The 24049-nt window shown below is 43.1% G+C and overlaps 2 protein-coding genes across 2 annotated transcripts in view; one reads left to right on the forward strand and one right to left on the reverse strand.

Annotated features, from left to right (window-relative positions):
- Nucleotides 1–12943, forward strand: part of MRPL47 (mitochondrial ribosomal protein L47) — a 30175-nt gene extending 17232 nt beyond the window's left edge. The window contains exons 5-7 of the mRNA XM_077487920.1: nucleotides 7848–7978; nucleotides 9382–9477; nucleotides 12779–12943. Of these exons, the coding sequence (XP_077344046.1) occupies nucleotides 7848–7978; nucleotides 9382–9477; nucleotides 12779–12887 (336 nt within the window). The 3' untranslated portion in view covers nucleotides 12888–12943. The remainder of the gene's footprint in view (nucleotides 1–7847; nucleotides 7979–9381; nucleotides 9478–12778) is intronic.
- A 1216-nt stretch (nucleotides 12944–14159) lies between these two features.
- LOC143988388 (actin-like protein 6A) overlaps nucleotides 14160–24049 on the reverse strand; it is a 74267-nt gene continuing 64377 nt past the window's right edge. Inside the window, exons 12-14 of the mRNA XM_077487919.1 lie at nucleotides 23549–23644; nucleotides 17060–17149; nucleotides 14160–14245 (exon numbers count right to left, since the gene is read on the reverse strand). Coding sequence (XP_077344045.1) covers nucleotides 14165–14245; nucleotides 17060–17149; nucleotides 23549–23644 — 267 coding nt within the window. The 3' untranslated portion in view covers nucleotides 14160–14164. The remainder of the gene's footprint in view (nucleotides 14246–17059; nucleotides 17150–23548; nucleotides 23645–24049) is intronic.

Consider the following 24049-nt stretch of genomic DNA (forward strand, 5'->3'; position numbering starts at 1 on the left):
ACCCTCCGGGTTATGAGTGTTTACCTAATGGGGTTTTGTGGTTGTGCTTGGCTGCTCCTGGGCGAGCTTCCCCCGTGCCCTCCGCCAGTCTTTTATAATATCATGTTTTCTACTATCACCTGTTACTTCTCTACACAAATTGTGTCTACTCCAACATGGCTCTTTTGAAAGAGGGGGGGTAAAAAAAAAAAAAAAAAAAAAGGAGACAGAGGCCATAATATAGGCAAAGTTAATTATGTCTGTCCATTCCCATCTACGTATATACTTTTACATATATACACCTATACCCTTGCATATACATATATGGGCACACACATCCACAGCTGCGCCTGTATTTGCAAATTCATACATGTTCCCACCTCTATATTTATTTATCCAAAGCTTAAGCCTCCCCTGTATATATATAATATAATTTATATCAATCCCCCCCCTTTCCTATTTTCCATGTCTCCTCTCCGTTTCTCTCTTCCTTCCTCCAAGAGCCATATTGTGTATTGACATTGTTCCAAAAGAACCGTACATTAATACAATAAAACAACAATACAATATAGTACCTTATATTCCTCATCCCCCCCCCAAAAAAAAAAAAAAAAAAAAAAAAAAAAAAAAAAAAAAAGGAGAGGCAAGGTGGGGAGAGGGAGAGGGAGAAAAGGAAAAGGGGGGGGGGGGGGACGGAGCCGGAGGCCACATCTTATAAAGTTATTTTATTCATCCTTAGGTTCAGGTAGGGGGGTCTGGTCCCAATCCGTAAACCCTCTGTTTCCCCCAGGTCCCTAGCTATGTGCTTTATTTTATTAGTGGTGATATTAAAGGTTACTGATATTAGTGATTAGTGATTGACCGTATTAATTAATTATCCAAAAAAAAGAACCCACAGTTTCTGGTGTTCTAATTCTATGTTCTCTCCCCCCCTGCTCATTATCCCTCCTTATCCCGCCCTCTCATCCCTCACAAGTCTAAACCATCCCCTGTGCGCCATCATACACGTATACATTTACTGACCCTCCACATCCATTCCCCCCCCCCCAAAAAAAACAAGAGAAAAAAAAAATTATGTATTATATATTAAATCCCACCCTCCTCCCAACACATCTAAAAAAAAAAAAAAAAAAAGGAAAAACCACTGCAACCCCTATCATCCCATTTCCCCCCTCTTTATCTCTCTTTATCCCTAGTGAATTATAATACTTTCCTAAGTAACCACCTCTTCTAGGAACCTAGGTCATGTAAATCCCCCCCAGGGACCCGAACCCCCCCCCTTTATTATAATTATCTAATCTTATTATTTGTGTATTTATCTTAGACTCTCCACCTGTACCCCCCCCCCCGTCCCCCCACCCACCCGCTACCCCCACCTCGCCTCCCATTATCTCCATTCATCCCAATCGAAAAAAAGAAATTAAGAGCATATCTCTCTCCTCCCATACTTCTCAAGAGTGATTAGACAAGTTGAAAACCTATGGGTTGAGGCTACGAGAAAAAAAAAAAAAAAAAAAGGAAACAAAGAAGGGGAAAAGCCCCAGCAGGCGCACCAAAAAAAAAAAAAAAAAAAGAAAAAAAAAAGGTAGGTTCAGGGATATGAGTTAATTTAGCGTAGTTTCTAACACAAGTCTCATTGTACTGTAATATGTCTTTCTCATCTTTCCCACTCCCTCTCTTTCCCTCCTGTACTTTCTGGTTTTTTTCTCTGTAGCTGAGAGAGTGGGAGTCTCCAGTTCGGCACCATAAACGGCTCTACACCTATAAAGGCGAATCATTTTGGAAGATCGCTGTATAGTCTCAGTGTGCATGTAGATGTTCCTTTTCTTATTTCCACAGCAAGAGGGTATTTCCATCTATGCATGTCCCTCCCGCCGTGCACAGTCCAAGACCGTACGCAACTGTGCTCTGCGCTGTAATGTGGCCCGGGATAAGTCAGGTAGGAGCTTCACTACTGAACCCTCTATCTCAATATTGCCAGCCACCCATGCCTTCCTCAGCAGAGTCTCCTTATGCGCATATCTATGGAGGCGGCAAATTATATCCCTGGGCCTTTGCGGGTCTGCTGGTTTAGGCCCTAGCGCCCTGTGTACTCTGTCCAAGTCCATGTTGGGCGGGACATTACCCTCTAAAATCATGTGAAAAATGCTCATTACCTTCTCCTGTAAGTCCTCCTGCTCAGCGACTTCTGGAACACCTCGGAGCCTCAAGTTGCAGCGGCGACTGCGATCTTAAAGTTCCTCGATCTGAAGCTGCATCTCCACCAACATCTCACCCTGCTCTTTGCTCTCCCTTTCCACTCTCTCTATTTTTCCTTCAAATGAGGACACTCTTACCTCCCCCGCTATCAAGCGGTCGGAAATGACCTGGATCTCAGTGTGTACTTGCTGAATCTCAGCACGGTGCGTCTCCTCCACTCTCTTAATGAGAGCCTCTATATCGGCTTTCGTTGGTAGAGCCTGGATTAAGCTCTTCAGATCCTCCGCTTCCGATCGTATACTACGAGGGGTGACTCCTCCGTTTTCCTCTTTGCCGTTCCCGGCCTCGGTTGGGCTTTTCATCTCTCCCCTGTTCATCCGCGCACTCGCCTCCGCTTCCGATCGTTTAATACGAGGGGTAGCTCCTTCGTTTTCCTCTCTGCCGTTCCCAGCCTCGGTTGAGCTTTTCATCTCCCCCCTATTCGCTCGCACGCTCACCTCCACTTCCGATCGTTTAGTGCGAGGGGTAGCTCCTTCGTTTTCCTCTCTGCCGTTCCCAGCCTCGATTGCGCTTTTCATCTCCCCCCCTGTTTGTCCGAGCGCTCGCCACCTCGCGGGGTTTAGCTACGTCCGTAGTCTCCGCGATGTGCCCGGCAGCTGACATCCGCCTCGGGGAGAAATACTGCTGTATAGCGGGTTGTGGGGCACTTCACCCTGCAGCTCTGCGCGAGGTTTTCGTTTCTCTCTGTCTAGGTGCACTCATTCCGGGATCCTCAGGTGCAAATCACCTATGACTGGCGGTTCAGCTAGGAGTACAGACTCTGCACACCCTCACTCAGCCATGCTCAGACCACTCCCCCCCCCCCCCCTATTTTATTTTTTTATATAGTTTTGGAACATGTGTTTGTTTGTTTTTATTGCTGTGTCCCAGTTGGGGAGATTTCCCACCACTTCTTGTCTTTGTGACTTGAGAAAAAGTTAGGATATATTGCATCAACAGAGATGCAGTGGGCGGTAAAACATAAGAGATGAAGAAGATTGTAGAAATGGCAGGCTCAGTTTCTTTTTTTCTTGACAGGTTTCCTTTAAAGCGGTATTAAACCCAAAAGCAAACATTTTATTATATTGCAGCTTACCAATTTTTAAAGAGGGAGTCTGGCGAAATTTTTTATTTTATTTTTTTAAAGAAGTCAGCAACTACAAATACTGCAGCTGCTGACTTTTAATAAATGGGCACTTACCTTTCCTGGAGTCCAACGATGTCAGCAGCCAAGCAATCGATCGGCTCTCGGCTGCTGCCGGTGCCATTCTAGGTGAGGGAATCGGGAAGTGAAGTGTTGCGGCTTCACTTCCCGGTTCCCTACTGCGCATGCATGAGCCGTGCAACAGGAATGGTCCGTGCTGTCTCTGGGATCGGTGTGTGTCCCAGCAGACAGCGTGCCGGGACAGGAAGAGGCATAGACTCCTGTGGGAGTCTATGCTTGGAAGTGTGTGCAAATACCTGTCTCAGACAGGTATCTGCACCCCCTCCCCCCTGAAAGTTGTCAAATGTGACACCGGAGGGGGGGTTCCGAAAAGTGGAGGTTCAATTTTTTTTTTTTGTGTGAACCTCCGCTTTAAATATGGTGGCTACATTCGTTATTTTTTTTTTTTCTTTCTTTCTTTCTTGGGTGCTTACAATGATCAGCTTTTATTTATGAAAACTCTTCCAAATGAACAAAACTGTTTGCTGTAACTACGTATAAAGTGTTCGCTGGAGTTTTGGCTTCTTCAGTTACTTTTAGCGTATCTAAATCTGCTAGTACATCTAGCACTCTCCACCCCAAGACTGACAATGCTGCTATCCAGGGGTGGATGTACTCTTAATACAGGAGGTGTGTTACTGGCCAGATCACCAGATGTCAAAAAATTTGAGAATAAAGTTCTCTTAAGAGGGCAAAATCAGGACACTATAAATGATACAAACAGGCTTTATTAATTCTAGAAAATCACAACAATTTGAAAAAAGGGCAGATTGACTGTTACACAGACTAATTTAAAAAATAAGACAATGTTGTCAAATTGTTAAACATGGGGATCCGCAGCTGCACATCACACATACACAACCCACAGTCACCACTTTCAAACATGAACAATAGTACAGTATATCCGTTTGAACACGGAGTCAAAGATCAATATAGACGGATCATATTCACCTTTAGATAGTGCAGTGTGTTTAGAAAGGAACTCCTGCTGGTAAGTGTGCTTGGTCTTATGGCATATGTGGGGTATATTGAGTGGATGAATGAGTGAATTGCTATCCTGAACTAGCCAAAGAATTTAAGTCAAAAAGTAGAAGTCAATTTTAAAGTAACTTCAGAAACCCTCAGGGTGTCAGGTAGGTGACCAAAACGGGTAGCACTAGATAAACTAGATGGTGTAGTAAAGCATAGTTTAGTTATTTCCAAAAGAACATAAACCTTTAGTAGTGCTGGTGTGTCTCCTAGAAGTGTCTGCAGGGGAGGTAATACAGGGACAGACTGGGCGCATCCATATACATAAATAGGTGGATTAAATATACTTTCACCATGTTTGTGGTCGTCCTTCTAATTACACTCTACCCCAGACATATCTTTGGCTAAGAGTTCTGCTCAATATTAGCCTAGTACTGTAAACCGGAATTACGCTCTTCGTTCGTACAGTCAATGCTATACCAATCGTTCCCATTTCAGGCTATAGACCGAAATTAACACTCTTCGTTCATGCAATTAATGCTATGCTGATCATTCCCGTTCAGGCTGGAGATGGCCAAACAGATTATGGTATCCTGTGCAATTCACTCAGGCGGCTAACGAACAGTTCCCCATTGTCATGTTGACGCGTTTCACCAGCCAATGGATGCTGGTTTCTTCAGAGCAAGGAGGAGCAGGGTGAGTGAGTTTAAGTAGTCACATAGTCCTGTAGTTTCTATCTTGTACCAGTAGATGTCATCCAAATCTCCTCACATAGCAGAAATTCAGCAAAAGCTATTTAGTGAGTGCAATGGCATATTAATAGCATTAGGAGATCCTTTCTCCATGGGAAGGGAGGTATTCCCATCGCCGAGGGTAATAACCACACACATTACCAAGTAGAATGAAGTAACATAAAATTAATTTAGTTCACTCAAACTTAGAAGTGGGAATCTATATTTCAAAATAATCACTTAAAATTTGCTCAGGGGGTAAAAATTAAACCTAGAAGTGGAGGGGGGGGGGGGGAGCCCACAATTTTTAATTTAAATGTAGCTATTTTATCCTTTAAAGAGGCCAATAGAAGCACCAGAGCAGGGAGAGTATGGACAAAAGGGAAGCTGGAGAGCCAGTTCTCAGTAGAAACGATTTTACAGTCTTATTCAATAGATATTTCATGGGGACGTTATTTTTCTAGAAATGACTGGAGAATAAATTTGATATTTAACCCTTTCGGTGCTTTTTTTTTTTTTTTTCCCCTGCTGTATTTACTAGTGCAAGTTGTAACATCCACGTGAAAGATATAACGCCAACGTGTAAAAAAAATAATAAAGTAAAAAAACAGAATCACTGAGTTGGAAAAAGGATTCCCCTTTTTGTCATTATTTTGCTTTAATTACAGCCTTTAGTCTGTTGGGATTTGTCTCTACTAACTTTGCACATCTAGACTTTGTAATATTTGCCCAATCTTCTCCACAGAACTGCTCAAGTTCATTTAAATTTGATGGCGACTGTTTGTGGACTGCAGTCTTTAAGTCATTCCACAGATTTTCGATGGGGTTTAGGTCTGGGCTCTGATTAGGTCATGCAGGGACATTCACCTTTTCTCCTTCAACCACTGTGTGGTCACTTTTTTTGTATGTTTTAGGTAATTTGTCATGTTGGAAAGTAAACCTTCTATTATTGACAACTTCCTGGCAGAGGACAGCAGTTTTTCCTCAAGAATTTGATGATATTTTGCATCATCCGTTTTTCTTTCAATCCTGACAAGTGCTCCAGTCCCTGCTGCAGAGAAACACCCCCATAACAGGATAGTACCACCTCCGTGCTTTACTGTCGGAGTGGTGTAATTTGGATGGTGAGCTGTATTTGATTTCCACCAGACATATCGTTTGGTGTTGAGGCCAAATTATTTAATCTTGGTCTCCTCTAACCATAACACCTTTTTTCCATTAATCTTACAACTTTTCTATACAAGCTACATTTTTGTAGCATTTGCGATATTGTTGTCACATGCACACAATGACCACTTTTTATTATAAATTCCTTTAACTGCTTTAGAGCTGCTGTAGGCCTCTTGGTAGCCTCTTCTGATCAGATGCCTCCTGGATCTTTCATCCAGTTTGGAGCGATATCGTGATCCAGGGTGGGTCTATGTTATACTAAAATGCCTTCCACTTCTTCATAATAGACTTCCCTGTGCTTCTAGGCATTGATGAAGCCTTTGAATATTATTATTTTTTGTATCCATCTCCTGACTTGTGCCTGACCACATCTTTATCCCGGAGATCTTTTGACAGTGCCTTGCCACCTATAGTTGATTGTTTGCTACTTGGGTTCCTTTACAGGGGATTTGGACTTCACCAAAGTAGTTTGCTTTAGGCCTCATGCACACTGGATGTTTTTACAGCTGCTGTTTTTGGCTTCAGTTGTTTTTTCTGCATCTAGTAAACTCCCCAGAATGTTATCCTTCATGTCCATCCATGGACACATAGGCTGTTATCCGTTTTCTGGCTGGGGAAAAAAAAAACCTGAACTAGTAGGTTTCAAGAGTCAAGCTTGAACTCAGAAAAATGTGGCTAGTCTGCTTTTTAGGAGCGTTTTTGAGCCATAAGCTTTTGTGGGAGTATAGTTTTCCTAAGAAACGCAAACACTAAAAAAAAAAAAATTCTAAAAACGCTGCTGCAAAACTCCTGCTACAGCTACATCTACTGGCGGTTTTATAACCTCCAGCGTGCATGAGGCCTTAGTGTAGTTCACAGAGCAAGCAGGGGCAGGGCAAAGGTAGGTAGTCTGCAGGACTTGAATGAAAATAATACGCACATCATAACATGTAACAATAAATTCTGTGACTCAAGCAAAATTAAACATAAAACCATAGTTCTTCTTCCTATGTGCAGAGTCTTCGGTAGTAAAACAATCCACTATGTGTATCACTCAGTAATTTAGGTGCATTCCCCCATCTAATAGACTGGAGTTCACAGCAGAAAGAATGATCACCTGTTCAAGGTCTCGTTCACTCAGGTGTACCTCTCCTGGAGTTGGGCTTTAAAGTATTTTTGCACCCTGAAAAATGACATTGTAGCGTGGTGTTGCTATACATATTTTTGAGTCTTCGGGATTGCTGGCTTTTGAAGACTCCTGTCACCTCCTGTATTTTATGTAGCCACATAGCAGTTATGGGCAGATCACAATGGCATGTACGTTTCTTCTCCATTTTTTTTTTTTTTTTTTTTTTAATAGTTTAAAACTCCTCCGCGCTTCAACTGTTTATATAGCCGCATGACCTGGAGGCCCACTTTATTTAAATGTTTGCCATGCTTCTACTGAAAGCCACATAGTCATTTCATCACAGGTCATTGTGTTTGTTTCTAGATTCAATTAACAATTTGTGAATGTAAAGTTTAAAATGCTAAAGTAAGACCAACATTTCTTTTGCTGATGTTTTTTTCTCCTAAAGGTAACCTTGTCCATGAAAAATCTTGACGAGGTAGTTACAGAAAGAGAGACTGCCCTTCGTCTCCTGCAGACTGGGCAGGAAAAGGGACGCCCAGGAGAATGGAGGAAGGACTGCTTTGGGGAAACAACGTGGTATATTTTCCTTTTGTATTTCAGTCTGAACATTTTTGTAATGCTAGTGTGTGTTAAAGTGATTATAAACTCTCGCCTTCTAAAACAACACGTTCAATTAAAAAAATAAAAGGCAAAACATTTATGTGTATATATAGAAAACACATTATATTTTATAAGTGATGACATTTTCTCTGTTCTCAGCTGTGTAAGAGCTAGGGAAGAAGAAACAGCAGTACACTGAGCCTCCCAGTAAAAGGCTGTGGGGGGGGGGGGGGGGGAGAGTGTCAGGACAAGTCTGATCATTGGAGGAGAGTACACTGAGCTCCCAGCATAGCCAGAGAACTGACCACGGTGTGTTCCTCTGCTTAGCGTGGTCAGTTTTTACCAGAAAATCAGGACTGGCAGAATTCCAGGGATTTACCCCAAATAAGCAATATAAACAGAATGTATACTTTTTTTTTTTTTTTTTTTTTTTTTTTAGAAAAGTACATGGTACAGCAGGCACATATCAGGAATATGAAATGTTGGGTTTTCTTTAAACTTACGTTGCCTGTAAAAAGTGTTGATTAAAATATACAAGCCTACCCCACTTTTAAGTACACAATGGGGTTTATTTACTAAAGCTGGAAAGTGCAAAATCAGGCTCACTGCTGCATAGAAACCAATGAGCTTCTAACCCCAGCTTGTTCAATTAAGCTTTAGTAATAAAACCTGGAAGCTCATTGGTTTCTATGCAGAAGTGAGCCTGATTTTGCACTTTCCAGCTTTAGTAAATAAACCCCATTGTGTACTTAAGAGTGGGGTATGCCTGTATTCCAAATGCTGTTTGTCTGCTATTTAAATGGCAGAAGTCAGGGGTTTGTTACACTATGCATCTTGCCTATATAATGTAAAAACTGACCAGATATTCAGGAAAAAAACACTTTTTAATAGCATATTCTCCCTATAATAATATAATGGGTTGCTTATGATGTATTCACTGTGCTTTGATTAAAAATCTATTTAAAAAAGCCTTGGAATTGGTGGATATAATCACTGACATGCTGTTCATGCTACATGTCTCTTTGCTGCCCTGTCCCTGTAACTGACAGCATAGTCCACTGAGCTCTCTAGCCCAGATAAGATACGTTGAGGTGGGGAAGCAGCAATTGGCAGGAAGAAATATTTAAGTTTTTTCACCTATGTTAGGCTCTCGGAGACATAAAGACACCAATAATAATTTTTTACAAGGAATTCAACATTTTGCTAAGTTTAAATTTAGCATAGATGTTAGGATCTTTTTAGGACAGAAAAAGAAAGCTCACCCCCCCATTTCTCTTCTCTTATTATAATGTATTCTTTACTAATTCAAATGTGTTCATGTGAAAGCACCCAGATACTCATTAAAGATCTTTGTTGGTTGTTCTGTGTTTCTTTTTTAGGCACGTATTTAAGGAGTGGCCAATTCCTTGGTACATGAATAAACGTCACATGAAATCGAGTTTTTATGCGCTGCCATATGTGGACCATTATGACAGGTAACATAAACGGGGCTGTTTAAATATTTTCATAATGTGTCATGGGAGTTATGATTGGATTTTTTATTCTCTATGGAAAGGACAAAGCTGTAAACAAGTGGGTCTCCTCTTTCCCTGGAATCTGCATCATTTTTATATGTTTTAGTATGGTCTGTAAGCAAATATATGATCATGTTTGCAAACCTCTTAACTTCTTTAGGTAGCTAGACACCAGGTGCCGAATATTCTTGTCCTCTGGAAGTTTTGTCTAGAACAGCAGTCTCCAAACCTTATAAATAAAGGTCCAGTTTATTATCCTTCAGACTTTAGAGGAGCTGAACTGTGGCCAGTATTAAGTGTCCTGGTGTCAGCAACAATACCCCATCATTGGTGTCAATGAAAGGAATTCAACAATTCAATTCAATTCAAGTGCCCCATTATTGGTGTCCATGGGAGGTGTCCCCGTGGTGTCAGTGGGAGGAATTGTGCCCCATTGTTATCACTTCCTGCCCAAGGACGTCATATGATGTCCTGGACTTTGATTGGAGATATCTGAATGATGCCTGCAGCTGCCAGCGATTCCCTGTAAAGTAAAAGCAATCCTATAAATAAAAAACATATATGATATATATTTTTTATTTGTTCAGTAGTTACTATACCACACCTTTTTCTGAAGAAGCCTGTATGGCGAAACATGTTAAAACAAAACATAAGTATGGAAACAACAATGTAACTAAAGAGCAATGTCACCTACTTTTGGATGGCAATATATGGTTGTACTAATGGTTTTTAACTTTATTTTTGTGGTTTAAGAAAAATTACTATCTATCAAGCACCTGCAAAGTCTTGAAATCTCTTATCCCTGTCCCAAGTACTACATTTTATGGGATGTCAGTGCCATATATTTTCTTTGATAATCCTGGGTTTGTCCAAATAACTTACCAGATAAAAGAAATCATTGTGGCTGTTTAGCCACTTAATGGCTTTTACAGATGGCAGGATTGGCGAGCTTTCTTTTGGTGGTATTTGATCACCCCTGCGGTTTTTATTTTTTGCGCTATAAACAAAAAGAGTGACAATTTTGAAAATAAACATAATTTTTTGCTATAATAAATATCCCCCAAAATGTATAAAACTTTTTTTTTTTTCCTCAGTTTAGGCTGATACGTATTCTACATATTTTTGGTAAAAATCGCAATAAGCGATTTATTGATTGGTTTGCGCAAACGGTATAGCGTTTACAAAATAGGGGATCGTTTTAAGCCATTTTTTATAAATTTTTGACACTGGCAGTGAAGGGGTTAACCAGGAGGTGGCAATGTAGGGGTTAAGTGTGTCCTAGGGGCGTGTTGCTAACTGTAGGGAACGTGGCTGTGTTTTACACATCACTGATCTCTGCTCAAATCACAGGGACCAGAGATCAGTGTCACTGTTGCTAGGCAGAACGGGGAGATGCTTGTTTTACTTTAGCCCTGTGAGGCAATCGCGGGTATCCCAGTGGCGATCAAGTCCACGGGACCCACAATCGGACTAAGGGAGGTTCCATCCGCGGCGCCGGTGGCACATTTAAAGGGTCGTACCTGTACGCCCATATGCCTGTCTGTGGCATTCTGCCGATGTACATCGTCGTGCCATGGTCAGAAACAAACGCATACATAGGTCTTGCCCTCTTACGTAAATGGAGTTCAAACCACATGTGAAGTATCAACGCAATACTTAGCACGAGAGCAATAATTCTATTACTGAACCTCCTCTCTAACTTTAAGTAACCCCCCCCCCCCCCAAAAAAAAAAAATGTCAAACGTCACCTATGGAGATTTTTAAGTAACCAAGAGTGTGCGCAATTTTAAAGCGTGACATGTTGGGTATCTATTTACTTGGCGTAACATCATCTTTCACATTATAAAATTGGGCTAACTTTAGTGTTTTGTTTTTGTTTTTTATTTCCCAAAAAATTGATTTTAAAAAATTGCTGCGCAAATACCATGTGACAGAAAAAATTGCAACGACTGCCATTTAATTCCCTGGGCGCTCTGCTATAAAAATTAATAGAGATTATATATCCATCTCTCTCTCTCCCCTCTCTCTATCTATCTAGATAGATAGAGATATATCTATCTCTATCTATCTTGTGTGTGTGTGTGTGTGTGTGTGTGTGTGTTGTATACATGTATATGGGGGTTCTGAGTAATTTTCTAGCAAAAAAAAATATGCCCCAATCGCTGGATAAAAGCCAACAAAAGGCTGCATCTGTCCCCCGGGCCTCAGTTTAGAGACCACTAGTCTAAAGCCTTGTACACACGGTACAATTGTTGGAAGGGGATTGCCTGTTGACAGACTGTTTAATTAAATTCTTGCCGTCTGTACGCTCCTTTTGATAATTGTTTACCAATTTTTGGCCAACAAATGTTGGCTGACAGGCTAGTACATTTTCGGTGGACAACGGCTCCACGTCTGATTTTTCAAATGGTCAGTACACAAATCCATCACACAAAAGTCGAAATTATTAGAAAGGGCCCAAAGGGTGGCGCTCAAGAGCTGAAATTCCTCATAGTACGTCACTACATTTGTGTTTATGGTACGACAATTGTGTAACGTTGGTATGCAAGACAAGATCCTGACACTCCCTTTTGACCAAAATCAGATGCTCGGTTGGCCAACAATCGTACCGTGTGTGAGGCTTAAGTGTATATCCTAAGCAACATCTGTGTAACCTTTCAGCTTCTAAAGGGGAAAATGCTTAGGTGTATTGAGGCTGTAGAAGGCATTCTTCTTTTTTGTGTTTAAGCACTTCACATGCATCTACTGAATTAGGATGCATTCGGATTTCAGTTTTTTTTTTTGTTTGTTTTTTTCAATGGGAAATCCAGGTCTGGATAAATGTCATAATTGTGGGCCACAGAGTGGCTAAGTATTTATAATTTCCGCCTGGCATTACTAGGGTGGTTAGTTCAAATCCCAATGGCACAATATGCCTGGAGTTTGCATGTTCTCCGTGTGCGTGCGTGCGTGCGTGCGTGTGTGTGTGTTTTTCCTCCGATCTCCTCCCACACTTCAAAGACACGATAGTAGGGTAATTGGCTCATGTCTAAATTGTCCCTAGTATGTGTATGTATGAATGCGAGTTAGTGACCTTCGATTGTAAGCTTCTTGAGGACAGGGACTGATGTTAATGTACAATTTTTATATATATGTAAAGTAACAGCGCAATACTTGTAATAAATAAAATAATAATTTTAGGTTTGAAATAATAAAATGAGCGAATGCATCTACCTATATTTTTAGTAGTATAAAGTGTTTTTCGGCTTTGTTTTTCTTGCAGGTTGAGATTAGAACAGCGGCTGCGAGCTGAAGCAAGAAAAATGAATGCAGCCAAAAAGAAACAACTCGATCTGGAAAAGCGATTCCCACATATAGCAAAAAAGTCATGAAGTCAATTGTTGTAATATTTGTTTAAAAAAAATAAACTGTTCTGTGTTTGTACCTACGGAAAGTTTGTTATACTATGAATGGTAGCAAATTGAAACTTACAGTGGTGTTCATTCTTCTGAAGTTAACCTGTTTGGTTGTAAGATGTTTTCATGCAAAGTCACCTTACACAGCAGTAAACATTTCTTACAAAGTTGTGGTGGTTTATGAAATGGATTGTACATTCATGAAGAATCCTGGGTGTGCAATCTCACTTGCTGAAATTATGCAGGATGTGTACAGTTCCAAAACGCATTACAGTCTGCAGATCTAATGATATTCTTTCCAATTTTTACAATGTTCAACCCACATTCCCCCCTCTTCTTTTTTAAATGTTGCTGCATGTTAAAGCTGAAATCCAGGAATGTGACAAAAGCAACCCTTTCAGTGGCCACCCCCACTGCATAGATGAAATCCTTGTTAAGTCTAGGGCAGTGATGGCGAACCTTGGCATCCCAGATGTTGTGGAACTACATTTCCCATGATGCTCAACTACACTGAAGCGTGCATAAGCATCATGAGAAATGTAGTTCCAAAACATCTGGGGTGCCAGGGTTCACCATCACTGCTCTAGGGGCTTGGCTCCACTGCAAGGGTTGTTTCTGTCACATTCCTGGAGTTCAGCTTTAAGAGTGCAAGTGCATGTGATTTCTGTTCATCTCAGGAGGCCCGAAAGCCTGATTTATTTTTAATTCTTTTGGGTGTCCAGATTGACTGACTGATTTGAAAAATGCTAAGATCCAGATATTTAGTGTCATAGCTGTGGATGTTTAAAATGGTCATACAATACGAGTAAATACACCAATAGCTGCAGTAATTTCACAAAAATGTCACATTCTAGTTTCAGTCATTTTTATTGACTTAGAAAAGCAAACATGTTACATGGGTTCTAAAGGGGTAAAACAACTGAAATATGCTGAAGAAATACTATTAAAAATTTAATGTACTTTCATTTTAAAGATGTTCTCCAATTCAGTGCGTTAAAGTAAAACTTGAGCCTTTTTTTTTTCTTTTGGAGGTGTACAAAATTTGAACTGTATTAAATAAAGTGATGAAGAGTTGGATCCTCTGTGCCAAAAACATGACTGCCCAAAGTGAGGAGACATCCCCGTTTTGACAGCTGTCACCAGAATAAGTGACCCATAGTATAGTATCAACACTTAAGTGCTGTAACTTCCTAGTGCTTAAGTTTTGTAACCTTTAAAAAAAAAAAAAAAAGAAAAAACATCTGTGTAAACTATTAAGAACATTTTATCTCTACACATTGTTTCCCTCCTTCTTCGTAGTCTTGTTTTGAAATCCAGATCTGCCTAAAGCTTCCCTGGGGAAAAAAAAAAAAAAAAAAAAACATTAGTCAGAGAAGAAATGTATTCCTCTTAAAAGGAGTTGTAAAGTCTCAAGGTTTTTCACCTTTATACATTAAGGTGAAAAACCTTCTTTGGTGCAGCTGCCCACTAGAGCCCCCCTTTTTTCTTACCTGAACCTGATTGTTCCAGCGACAAGACTGAGCCCAGCAGCTCCAGCCGCTGTCTCCAATCCTCATTGGATGGATTGATAGCAGCCATGGGCTCCCGCTGCTGTCAATCAAATCCAGTGACACAGAAGCCAGGAGGTGGGGCCGAGTCCTGCTGTCTGCATCAATGGATGCAGCAGCAGCAGAACTCGGGAGCATGCCCGCACGAGTGCCCCCATGGAATGCAGCTGTCCGTGGGGGGCACGTGCCACCGAAGGACCCCAGAAAAGTAGGATTGGGGCCACTCTATGCAAAAACCTTGCACAGAATAGGTAAGTATAACATGTTTTTTTTTTTTTTTTTTAAACAAACCTTTACAATCACTTTAATTACAGTGGTAAAAGTGTGTGCATGGCCACAGCAGTACCATATGGACTTCAATTCAAGAAGAGGCCAGCACTCCATTTCTCATTTACTTAGCAAAGCATTGTTTAACCACTAGGGATCCGCGCTATAGCCGAATGACTGTTACAGAGCGGATCTGCATTGCCGGGACAACGTCTATTGACGTCGTCCCTTGCGCACGCTCTGTGATCAGTGAGTCTGAGACTCGCTTGATCACAGATCGGAGTAAGGGGTCGGTCCCGACCCCTTACCACGTGATCAGCTGTCAGCCAATGACAGCTGATCACGTGATGTCAACACAGCCGGTAATCGGCTATTTGTTCTCCTTGCGCTGATCACCGCCGGCAGTGAGCAGGACTTCAGTCCTACTCACTGCAATGTGCTGCCAGATCCTCAGTGCCCACCTGTGCTGCCTACCAGTGCCCACAGTACCACCTATCAGTCCCCACAACCAGTGCCTGGACAGTGCTGCACATCAGTGTCACCTACCAGTGCCATCTATCAGTGGTACCTATCGGGGCCCATCAATGGCATCTTATTAGTGGCCATCAGTGCCGCCTCATCAGCACATATCAATGAAGTAGAAAAATTACCTGTTTGCAAAATTTTATAACAAACTGTTAAACATGATTTATTTTATTTTTTTCAAAATTTTCCATCTTTTTTTTTTTGTTTGTTTAGCAAAAAAGAAAAACCCCAGCTGTGATTAAATACCACCAAAAGAAAGCTTTATTTGTGGGGAAAAAAAATTATAAACATTTCATTTGGGTACAGTGTTGTATGACCACGCAATTGTCATTCAAATTGCGTCAGCGCCAAAAGCTGAAAATTGGTCTGGGCAGGAGGCAGATTTAAGTGCCCAGTAAGCAAGTGGTTAAATAGTTATTTCAGAGACATGCATACCACTTTTATGGAAGTGTTGTTATAGGAGGCCTAAAATGGCAATTTATTCTGTACTTTGCTGAGTAAACGAGGAATCCTATAGTGCTGGCCTTTTCTTGATTGTACATTACAGGACACGGAGGACTTCATACATATGACTACTTGAGTTATGCTGCCACTTTTTTGCAAAGGCATTCGATACAGTTCCCCATAAATGCTTAATCTACAAGCTGAGGTCTCCAGGCATGGACCATAAGGTTTGTTCTTGGATAGAAAAATGGTTACAGGGGAGTGTCCAAACGGTGGTGATAAATAACGTGTGCACAGACTTATCTAGTGGGGTACCCCAAGGCTCTGTCTTGGGACCAATTTTGTTTTATTTATTCATAAATGATATAGAGAATGGGATAAATAGATCAATCTCTGTTTTTGCGTATGGCACAAAAATAAGCATGGCAATAACTTCACATCAGGATATAGAATGTTTACAGAAAGACCTGAACAAAATAACGGAGTGGGCAACTACATGGCAAATGAGGTTTAATGTGGAGAAATGTACGGTAATGCACTTGAGGCTAAAAACAAAACGAGTGAGAACCTCCAGGCAATCAAGGATGGAGAAAGATCTGGGGGTCCTGGTCGATGACAGACTGTGCAATAGCATGCAATGTCAAGTGACAGCTACCAAGGCTGGCAGAATTTTAGCAAGCATAAAAAAGGGGATATACTCAAGAGATAAAACTATAATCCTGCCCCATTATAATCTGGTCTGACCACATCTGGAGTATTACTTCCAGTTCTGGTCACCAGTGTGCTGCAGCTTGAGAGAGTCCAAAGAAGGACAACGCAATTAATAATGGGGCTGGAAGAACTCAATCACGGGGAGCGACTACAAGCACTAAGACCCCTTTCACACTGAAGGAGCTTTACAGGCGTTTTAGCGCTAAAAATAGCGCCTGTAAACTGACTCCCCAGTGTGAAAACCCAAGCGCTTGCAGGGCGGGAAAAAAAAAAGTCCAGCAAGCAGCATTTTTGAGGTGGTGCGGCACTGCCCCTGCCACTGAAATCAATGGACAGCCTGCAAAGCTCTATACGGATTCCTCCTCCTCTCCGGTGTCACATTTGGCACCTTTCAAGGGGGAGGGGGGAGCAGATTCCTGTCTAATACAGGTATTTGCTCCCACTTCTAGTGAAAGATCGCTGCAGTATCCGTGGTGATCTACACCAAGTCTGGCCCCTCCTCCATCTCTCCCGATGTCTTCTGGAAAACACACAGGTCCCAGAAGACAACAGGGACCACTCAGAATGCGCAGTAGGGAACCAGGTTGTAAAGCCGCAAACTATTATTATTATTATTATTCAGCAAAAGGACATTATAAAACTAAATTTACTCACCAAAGAAGCTACTGTAGAACCACCAATCCATGCGCTAAGCCTCCTTCTCTCCGGTACTAAGCTATGTGAAAATAACTTTAACCTTGTGTTCTGGAAAAAAAAGCACAATACAGAAGGTGCCCACAATACATAGAACAGGAATGTAATTTATTAGTTGGAATGAGAGTACAACATACTGTATGTGGATTAAAGTTAAACAGTATTGGTAAACATGGGTTAACCAGCTCTACAAATGCCATGTATTGGTCAACTGATAAAGTTCTTTCAGCAATAGTGGTCAGTGCCTGCAAGTACAATCTTCCTGAGCAGCCAGTCTTAGTCTCTGCCATCATCCCCCATTTATCATGGCTGCTTCCACTTGAAGATTGGATCCCTTCTCTTAAGGCAACAATTATTTTTTATAGGGAGCTTGTCTGCCCAGAAATTCTAGAAAGATCTGTCCTGGGATTGGTACATGTGGAAAGAAAGCAATCCTCTGCAGGCCCTCCTTAGGTAATTGCCTATGTTAGTTGAGGCTGTGAGGTGAGTTGCGCAATACAGTTGTCTCAGTTCTGTTCCTCAAGGTTGCTTAAAACATGTGAGCAGCCCACCCAAGCTCAGGTAATGCTTGTTGGAGCGCCAGTTTGATGCTATTCCAGTTATTAAGAAAAGGAACTGCAACATCTTGATGAATAATGGTGGATGACATACCACAGTAGACTGACGGCAGCTATTCTCCATAGGAAACAACTGTATTTCACAGATTTGTTTCAGTAAGGCTGCTTTTACATTGAAAGTGCCAGCCGTTAGCGCTATTTAAGTGGTGCTTTTGCGCCACTTTTCAGCTGCTAGCGGGACGCATTTTACCCAAAAGGGTTAAAACTCCCGTTTTGTGGCGCTTTCAAAGGGCTTTTAGGGCGCTTTGAAATTGCTGCCCATTCATTCCAATGGGCAGGGCATCTTGGGAGTGCTAAATACAGCGCTCCCAACCTGCACCAAAGATGCTGTTTTCAGGACTTTTTGGAACGTCCCTCAAGCGCACCGCCCCGGTATGAAAAGACACACAGGAATGAATTGGAGGTGGTTATCAAGCGCTTTGCAGAGGCTATTTCTAGGGCTAAAGCACCTGAAAACAGCCCCAGTGTGAAAGTGGTCTTAGAAGGAGAATTTTGTAAAACAACTCCCTACATATGTCTACTTTGAGAGCATTGCCATTTGTGTGTATAATGCCGCGTACACACGGTCGAACTGTTTGACGTACTTAGTCCGTTGAAACACATTTCAGCGGACAATCCGCTCGTGTGTGGGCTTCAGCTGACTTTTTCAGCGTGCAGTCCGGAGTACTAAGATTTTCGGTTTTTCCAAAAATCTGTCCGTCTCACTTTGGTTTCAGCGGACAATACGGTCGTCAGTATGCTAGTCGGGCGGACTAAGAATGGCGCATGCCCAGAAAGGATTTGCAGGGCTTTGCTGTGTCTTGGACTTCCTATTTCTAGTCCCGTCGTACGTGCTGTACACGTCATCGCGCAAGCTTTCGTCGGACTGTTTGGGTATCCGTGTGTGGTCAAGTCCGTTCAGTGGAAAGTACGACGGACTGTCCGTCGGATTGTATGACGGACTAAGTACGTCAAACAGTTCGACCGTGTGTACGCGGCATTAGGAGTTTAAGGGATGGTCTGTTCGTTAATCCACTGGAAAAATTATAGACCCTGATATTAAGCCCTGTGGCCATCACTCCACCATCATGAACTTGGAGACCTGTGGGTGATAGGGGACCTGATAAAAGAAAATGAGCTCAGTTGAGATATCAATACCACGACCCCATGCTAAATAGGACAAGAAACTAAAAAAACTGAGACTTTAGAGGCGTTGAAACCCTTCTCAGAGAATGACTCCCAATATACAATTATTCGATTAAAAAAAGATTCTTTATTACAAAATGTAGTTCAAATTTAACATAGGGGAGATTATATATATATATATATATATATATATATATATATATATATATATATCCCTAAAAACATGAAAAGCTTCCACAACCCATATTTCAACCAAGAAACCCCTATAGGTAGAGGTCCTTCCCGATGAACATTTGAAAAGCATAATCAGAATGATACACAGATATTACATTAAAAAGATTTTTCACATATTGGAAAGCTAACACATCCCGACACATTTCACTTTATCAGCTTCCTTAGGGGTTCGGGGTGTGGTTAAAGGGGGTTGTTAGAAAAAGAGAGTAAGAATATACATAATGTACCTTTAGTAAAAAAAATTGTTTGTTTTATCACAAGTGCCACTAACTAGTGATAATAATCATTTAGCTATAGTACCTTACAATGGATGTGAAGCAAAGCTAGTCGGTGGGTCCAGTGAGCATGCTAAAACTCTCCCAATGTGGCCAGGTGCAGAACAGGTATATGATGGTGAGTGGATGACACAGACAGAGAAGCCCCACCCGGGAGCCACGAACACAGCCCAATTCAAGAACGTGGGAAACAGATTGCTTCAAAGATAATCAGATCCAGAGTGACATTATTGGAAAATCAAAGATATTCCTAATGAGCCACCATAAATAAGAAAAATATATAAGACCATAGAACCTTAATTGAAAAGCACACCTTGATTCTGTAGGCCACCTCAGATCAGCGGTACAGTATATAAATCTGGAACAACATACAGATAAGCAGGTTCGGATTTATAACCCATAGAAATTACATCAGCAACCTGCTTATTTGTGTGTTGTTCCAGATTAATATACCGCTGTGGCTTTTTTGACTTGAGGTGGCCTACAGAATCAAGGTGTGTTTTTCAATTAGGGTTCTATGGTCTTAGTTCGATATTCCAATAGTGTCACTCTGGATCTGATTACTTTTGAAGCCATCTCTCTCTCCCTTTCTTAAATTGGGCTGTGTTTGTGGCTCACGGGTGGGGCTCCTCTGTCATCCGCTCAGCATAGCATCATATACCTGTTCTGCACCTGACCACATTGGGAGAGTTTATGCTTGCTCACTGGACCCACCAGTGATTAGCTTTGCTTCACATCCATTGTAAGATACTATAGCTAAATGATTGTTATCACTATTAGTGGCACTTGTGATAAAACAAATATTTTATGTACAGAATGTATATTCTTTCTCTCTTTTCCTAGCAATCTGCTTCAACCAAACCACATGAACCCCTGAGGAAGCTGATAAAGTGAAACGCGTCAGTTGAGTTATCCTTCCCATATGTGAAAAATCCTTTGATGTATTATTTGTTTGTATATCATTCTAATCACACTTTTCAAATGTTCATAGGGAAATACCTCTACCTATAGGGGTGTCTTGGTTGAAATATGGGTTGTGGAACCTTTTCATGTTTTTAGCAATATATATCCCCTATGTTCAATTTTAACCATATTTTGTAATAAAGAATCTTTGTTAATTAAATATTTGTATATTGGGAGTCATTCTCTGAGAAGGGATTAAACGCCTCTAAAGTCCCACTTTTTTTAAAATTTATTGTCCTAATAGGGGACCTGAACAGACAGCGGGACAGAGAACAGAGCAAGAAGACAGCTGCAGAGGATTACCTGTCAGGTCATTTCTTTGCTCTTAATTAAAAAAGTGCACGGTCTCTTTTAATATCAAACAAGATTATAAATCAACACCAATTGGTTTAAAAACGTTTCCAATCCATGCACGTGATTCAAAAAGTTGAATAATCAGAGAAAAAATTCCATATCATATACCTATAAAATATGTGAATCAATACCCATAATTGATAATATTATTAATTAGCTAGTCTCTAGAGGATGTCTATTACGGAGAAACGAGTCAGCCGTAGTCATCACATTTGAATGGGCTGCTATGCCTGCATTTTCTGTTGTGAAAAGGTCCTGGCACCTTTTTAAAAATGCAGCCGCATGAAAACTGCATGGTGTGTTTGTACCATGCTATTGCCATGTTCGAGAAACTGCACCTTGTATTTCAGTGCTTTTAGAAGTCCCCCCACAGCACTGTCCCCTTCACATCCCCCCTCACAGCACTGTCCCCCTTCACATCCCCCCTCACAGCACTGTCCCCCTTCACATCCCCCCTCACAGCACTACCCCCCCTTCACATCCCCCCTCACAGAACTGTCCCCCTTCACATCCCCCCACAGCACTGTCCTCCTTCACATTCCGCACCCACAGCACTGTCCCATTTCACATTCCCCTCACAGCACTGTCCCATTTCACATCCCCCCCCCCCCCCACAGCACTGACTGCCCCCTTAACATCCTCCCCACAGCACTGACTGTCCCATTTCACATTCCCTCCCACAGCACTATTCCTTTCACATCCCTCCCCCACAACACCGTCCCCCCTCCACATCCTCCCCACCGCACTGCCCTCTTAACATCCTCCCCACAGCACTGTCCCCCTTCACATCCCCCCTCACAGCACTGCCCCCCTTCACATCCCCCCTCACAGCACTGTCCCCCTTCACATCCCCCCTCACAGCACTGTCCCCCTTCACATCCCCCCTCACAGCACTGTCCCCCTTCACATCCCCCCTCACAGCACTTTCCCCCTTCACATCCCCCCTCACAGCACTACCCCCTTCACATCTCCCCACTGCACTATCCCCCTTCACATTCCGCCCCCACAGCACTGTCCCATTTCACATTCCCCCCACAGCACTGTCCCCTTCACATTCCCCCCCACAGCACTGTCCCATTTCACATCCTCTCCACAGCACTGACTGCCCTTTTCACATTCCCCCCCAAAGCACTGTCCCCCTTCACATCCCCCCCCCACAGCACTGCCCTCTTAACATCCTCCCCACAGCACTGTCCCCCTTCACATCTCCCCCACAGGACTGTCCTCTTCACATCCCCCCCCCACAGCACTGCCCTCCTCACATCCTCCCCACAGCACTGTCCCCTTCACATTCCCCCCCCCCCCCCCCCACAGCACTGTTCCATTTCACATCCTCTCCACAGCACTGACTGCCCCTTTCACATTCCCCCCCAAAGCACTGTCCCCCTTCACACCCCCCCCCCGCAGCACTGCCCTCTTAACATCCTCCCCACAGCACTGTCCCCCTTCACATCTCCCCCACAGGACTGTCCTCTTCACATCCCCCCCCACAGCACTGCCCTCCTCACATCCTCCCCACAGCACTGTCCCCTCCACATTCCCCCACAGCACTGCCCCCTTCACACCCCCCCCCACAGCACTGCCCCCTTCACACCCCCCCAGCACTGCCCCCTTCACATCCCCCCCTTCACACCCCCCACAGTACTGCCCCTTCACATCCTCCTAGAGCACTGCCCTCTTTCACATCCTCCCCATAGCACTGCCCCCTTCACATCCCCCCCACAGCACTGTCCCCTTTCACATCCTCCCCACAGCACTGCCCCCTTCACATCCTTTCCACAGCACTGCCCCCTTCACAACCCCCCCACAGCACTGTCTCCTTTCACATATCACCCCCACAGCACTGCCCCTTCACATCCCCCCACAGTACTGTCCCCCTTTACATCCCTTCACAACACTGTCCCCTTTACATCCCTTCACAACACTGTCCCCCTTCACATGCCGCCACAGCACTGTCCCCCTTCACATGCCGCCACAGCACTGCCCCCTTCACATGCCCCCCACAGCACTGTCCCCCATCACATCACTCCTACAGCACTGTCCCTTTCACATCACCCCTACAGCACTGTCCCTTTCACATCGCCCCCACAGCACTGCCCCCTTCATATCCCCCCCACAGCACTGCCCCCTTCACATCCCCCCCACAGCACTGCCCCCTTCACATCCCCCCCACAGCACTGCCCCCTTCACATCCCCCCCACAGCACTGCCCTCTTCACATCCCCCCCACAGCACTGTCCCTCTTCACATCCCCCCACAGCACTGTCCCTCTTCACATCCCCCCCACAGCACTGCCCCCTTCACATCCCCCCCACAGCACTTCCCTCTTCACATCCCCCCCACAGCACTGTCCCTCTTCACATCCCCCCACAGCACTGTCCCTCTTCACATTCCCCCACAGCACTGTCCCTCTTCACATTCCCCCACAGCACTGTCCCCCTTCACATCCTCCTAAAGTATTGCTCCCCTTTACATGACACCTCACAAACACACAGTAGATGACTCCCCGCTCGCCATCCTTCACAAGTTCACAGCCATGTCGTTTCCTCCCTTTACTCTCTCACTGGTGATTGGTTGCTAGGACCACCTCTTAGCAGCCAATCACTGCCTGGTTAACGCAAAAAGTTTATTCAGGCAGCTGCCTCTCTCCACGCAGTGTTGGTGCCGCCCCCAGTCCAGAATTGTCCCACCTCCCACTGTCCACTCTGCTCTGCTAATAACAGCAGCGGAGGCTGGGGACAAAAGTGGCAGCTAAATAGCGCGATGGGGCAGTCTGGAAACAGCAGTAGCTGGAGCCGGACGCGGGCCGCGGGCCACCATTTAGTAAGTATAGAGCATATAGCTTTGCAAAAAAATATTATTAATAAAAAAACAAAAACATACCTTTGGTGTCTTCTGGAAAAGATATTTTGTCAGTCTTTCTGTGAAACCAGGCAGTAGTGTATTTCCTCCAACTACAACCACGCTGGCAGACATTTTCTGCAAAGTACAATGCATTGTTACTTGACTCTTCCTAGTATATTGTAGATTTGGCATGTCGAACTGGTGATCTTTGGGGCATTTGCATCCCTCTCCCTAAGCCTGTTTAAAGCATATTTAAACTCAATACTAAGAATTTTATATATTGCAGCCTACCGGTCTTTGATTATTTTCCTTTTTTATGACTTTTTATTTTCATCTTTCCCTCAACTCATTTCTACTCATACATAGGTAGGATGGATTGCGTACTTCACAGAAGATAGCTGAGAAAGCCGCTAAAACTGTTTAAGCCCTTGTACACACGGTCGGAGAATCCGTCAGAATGTGTCCTATCGGACCGTGTCGTCGGATAATCCGACTGTGTGTGGTATGCATCGGACTGATTCCGTCGGAATATCCATCGGA

This window comes from Lithobates pipiens, unplaced genomic scaffold (assembly GCF_037356315.1).
Source record: "Lithobates pipiens isolate NorthernLeopardFrog02 unplaced genomic scaffold, aLitPip1_a1.2 Scaffold_18, whole genome shotgun sequence".
NCBI lineage: Eukaryota > Metazoa > Chordata > Amphibia > Anura > Ranidae > Lithobates > Lithobates pipiens.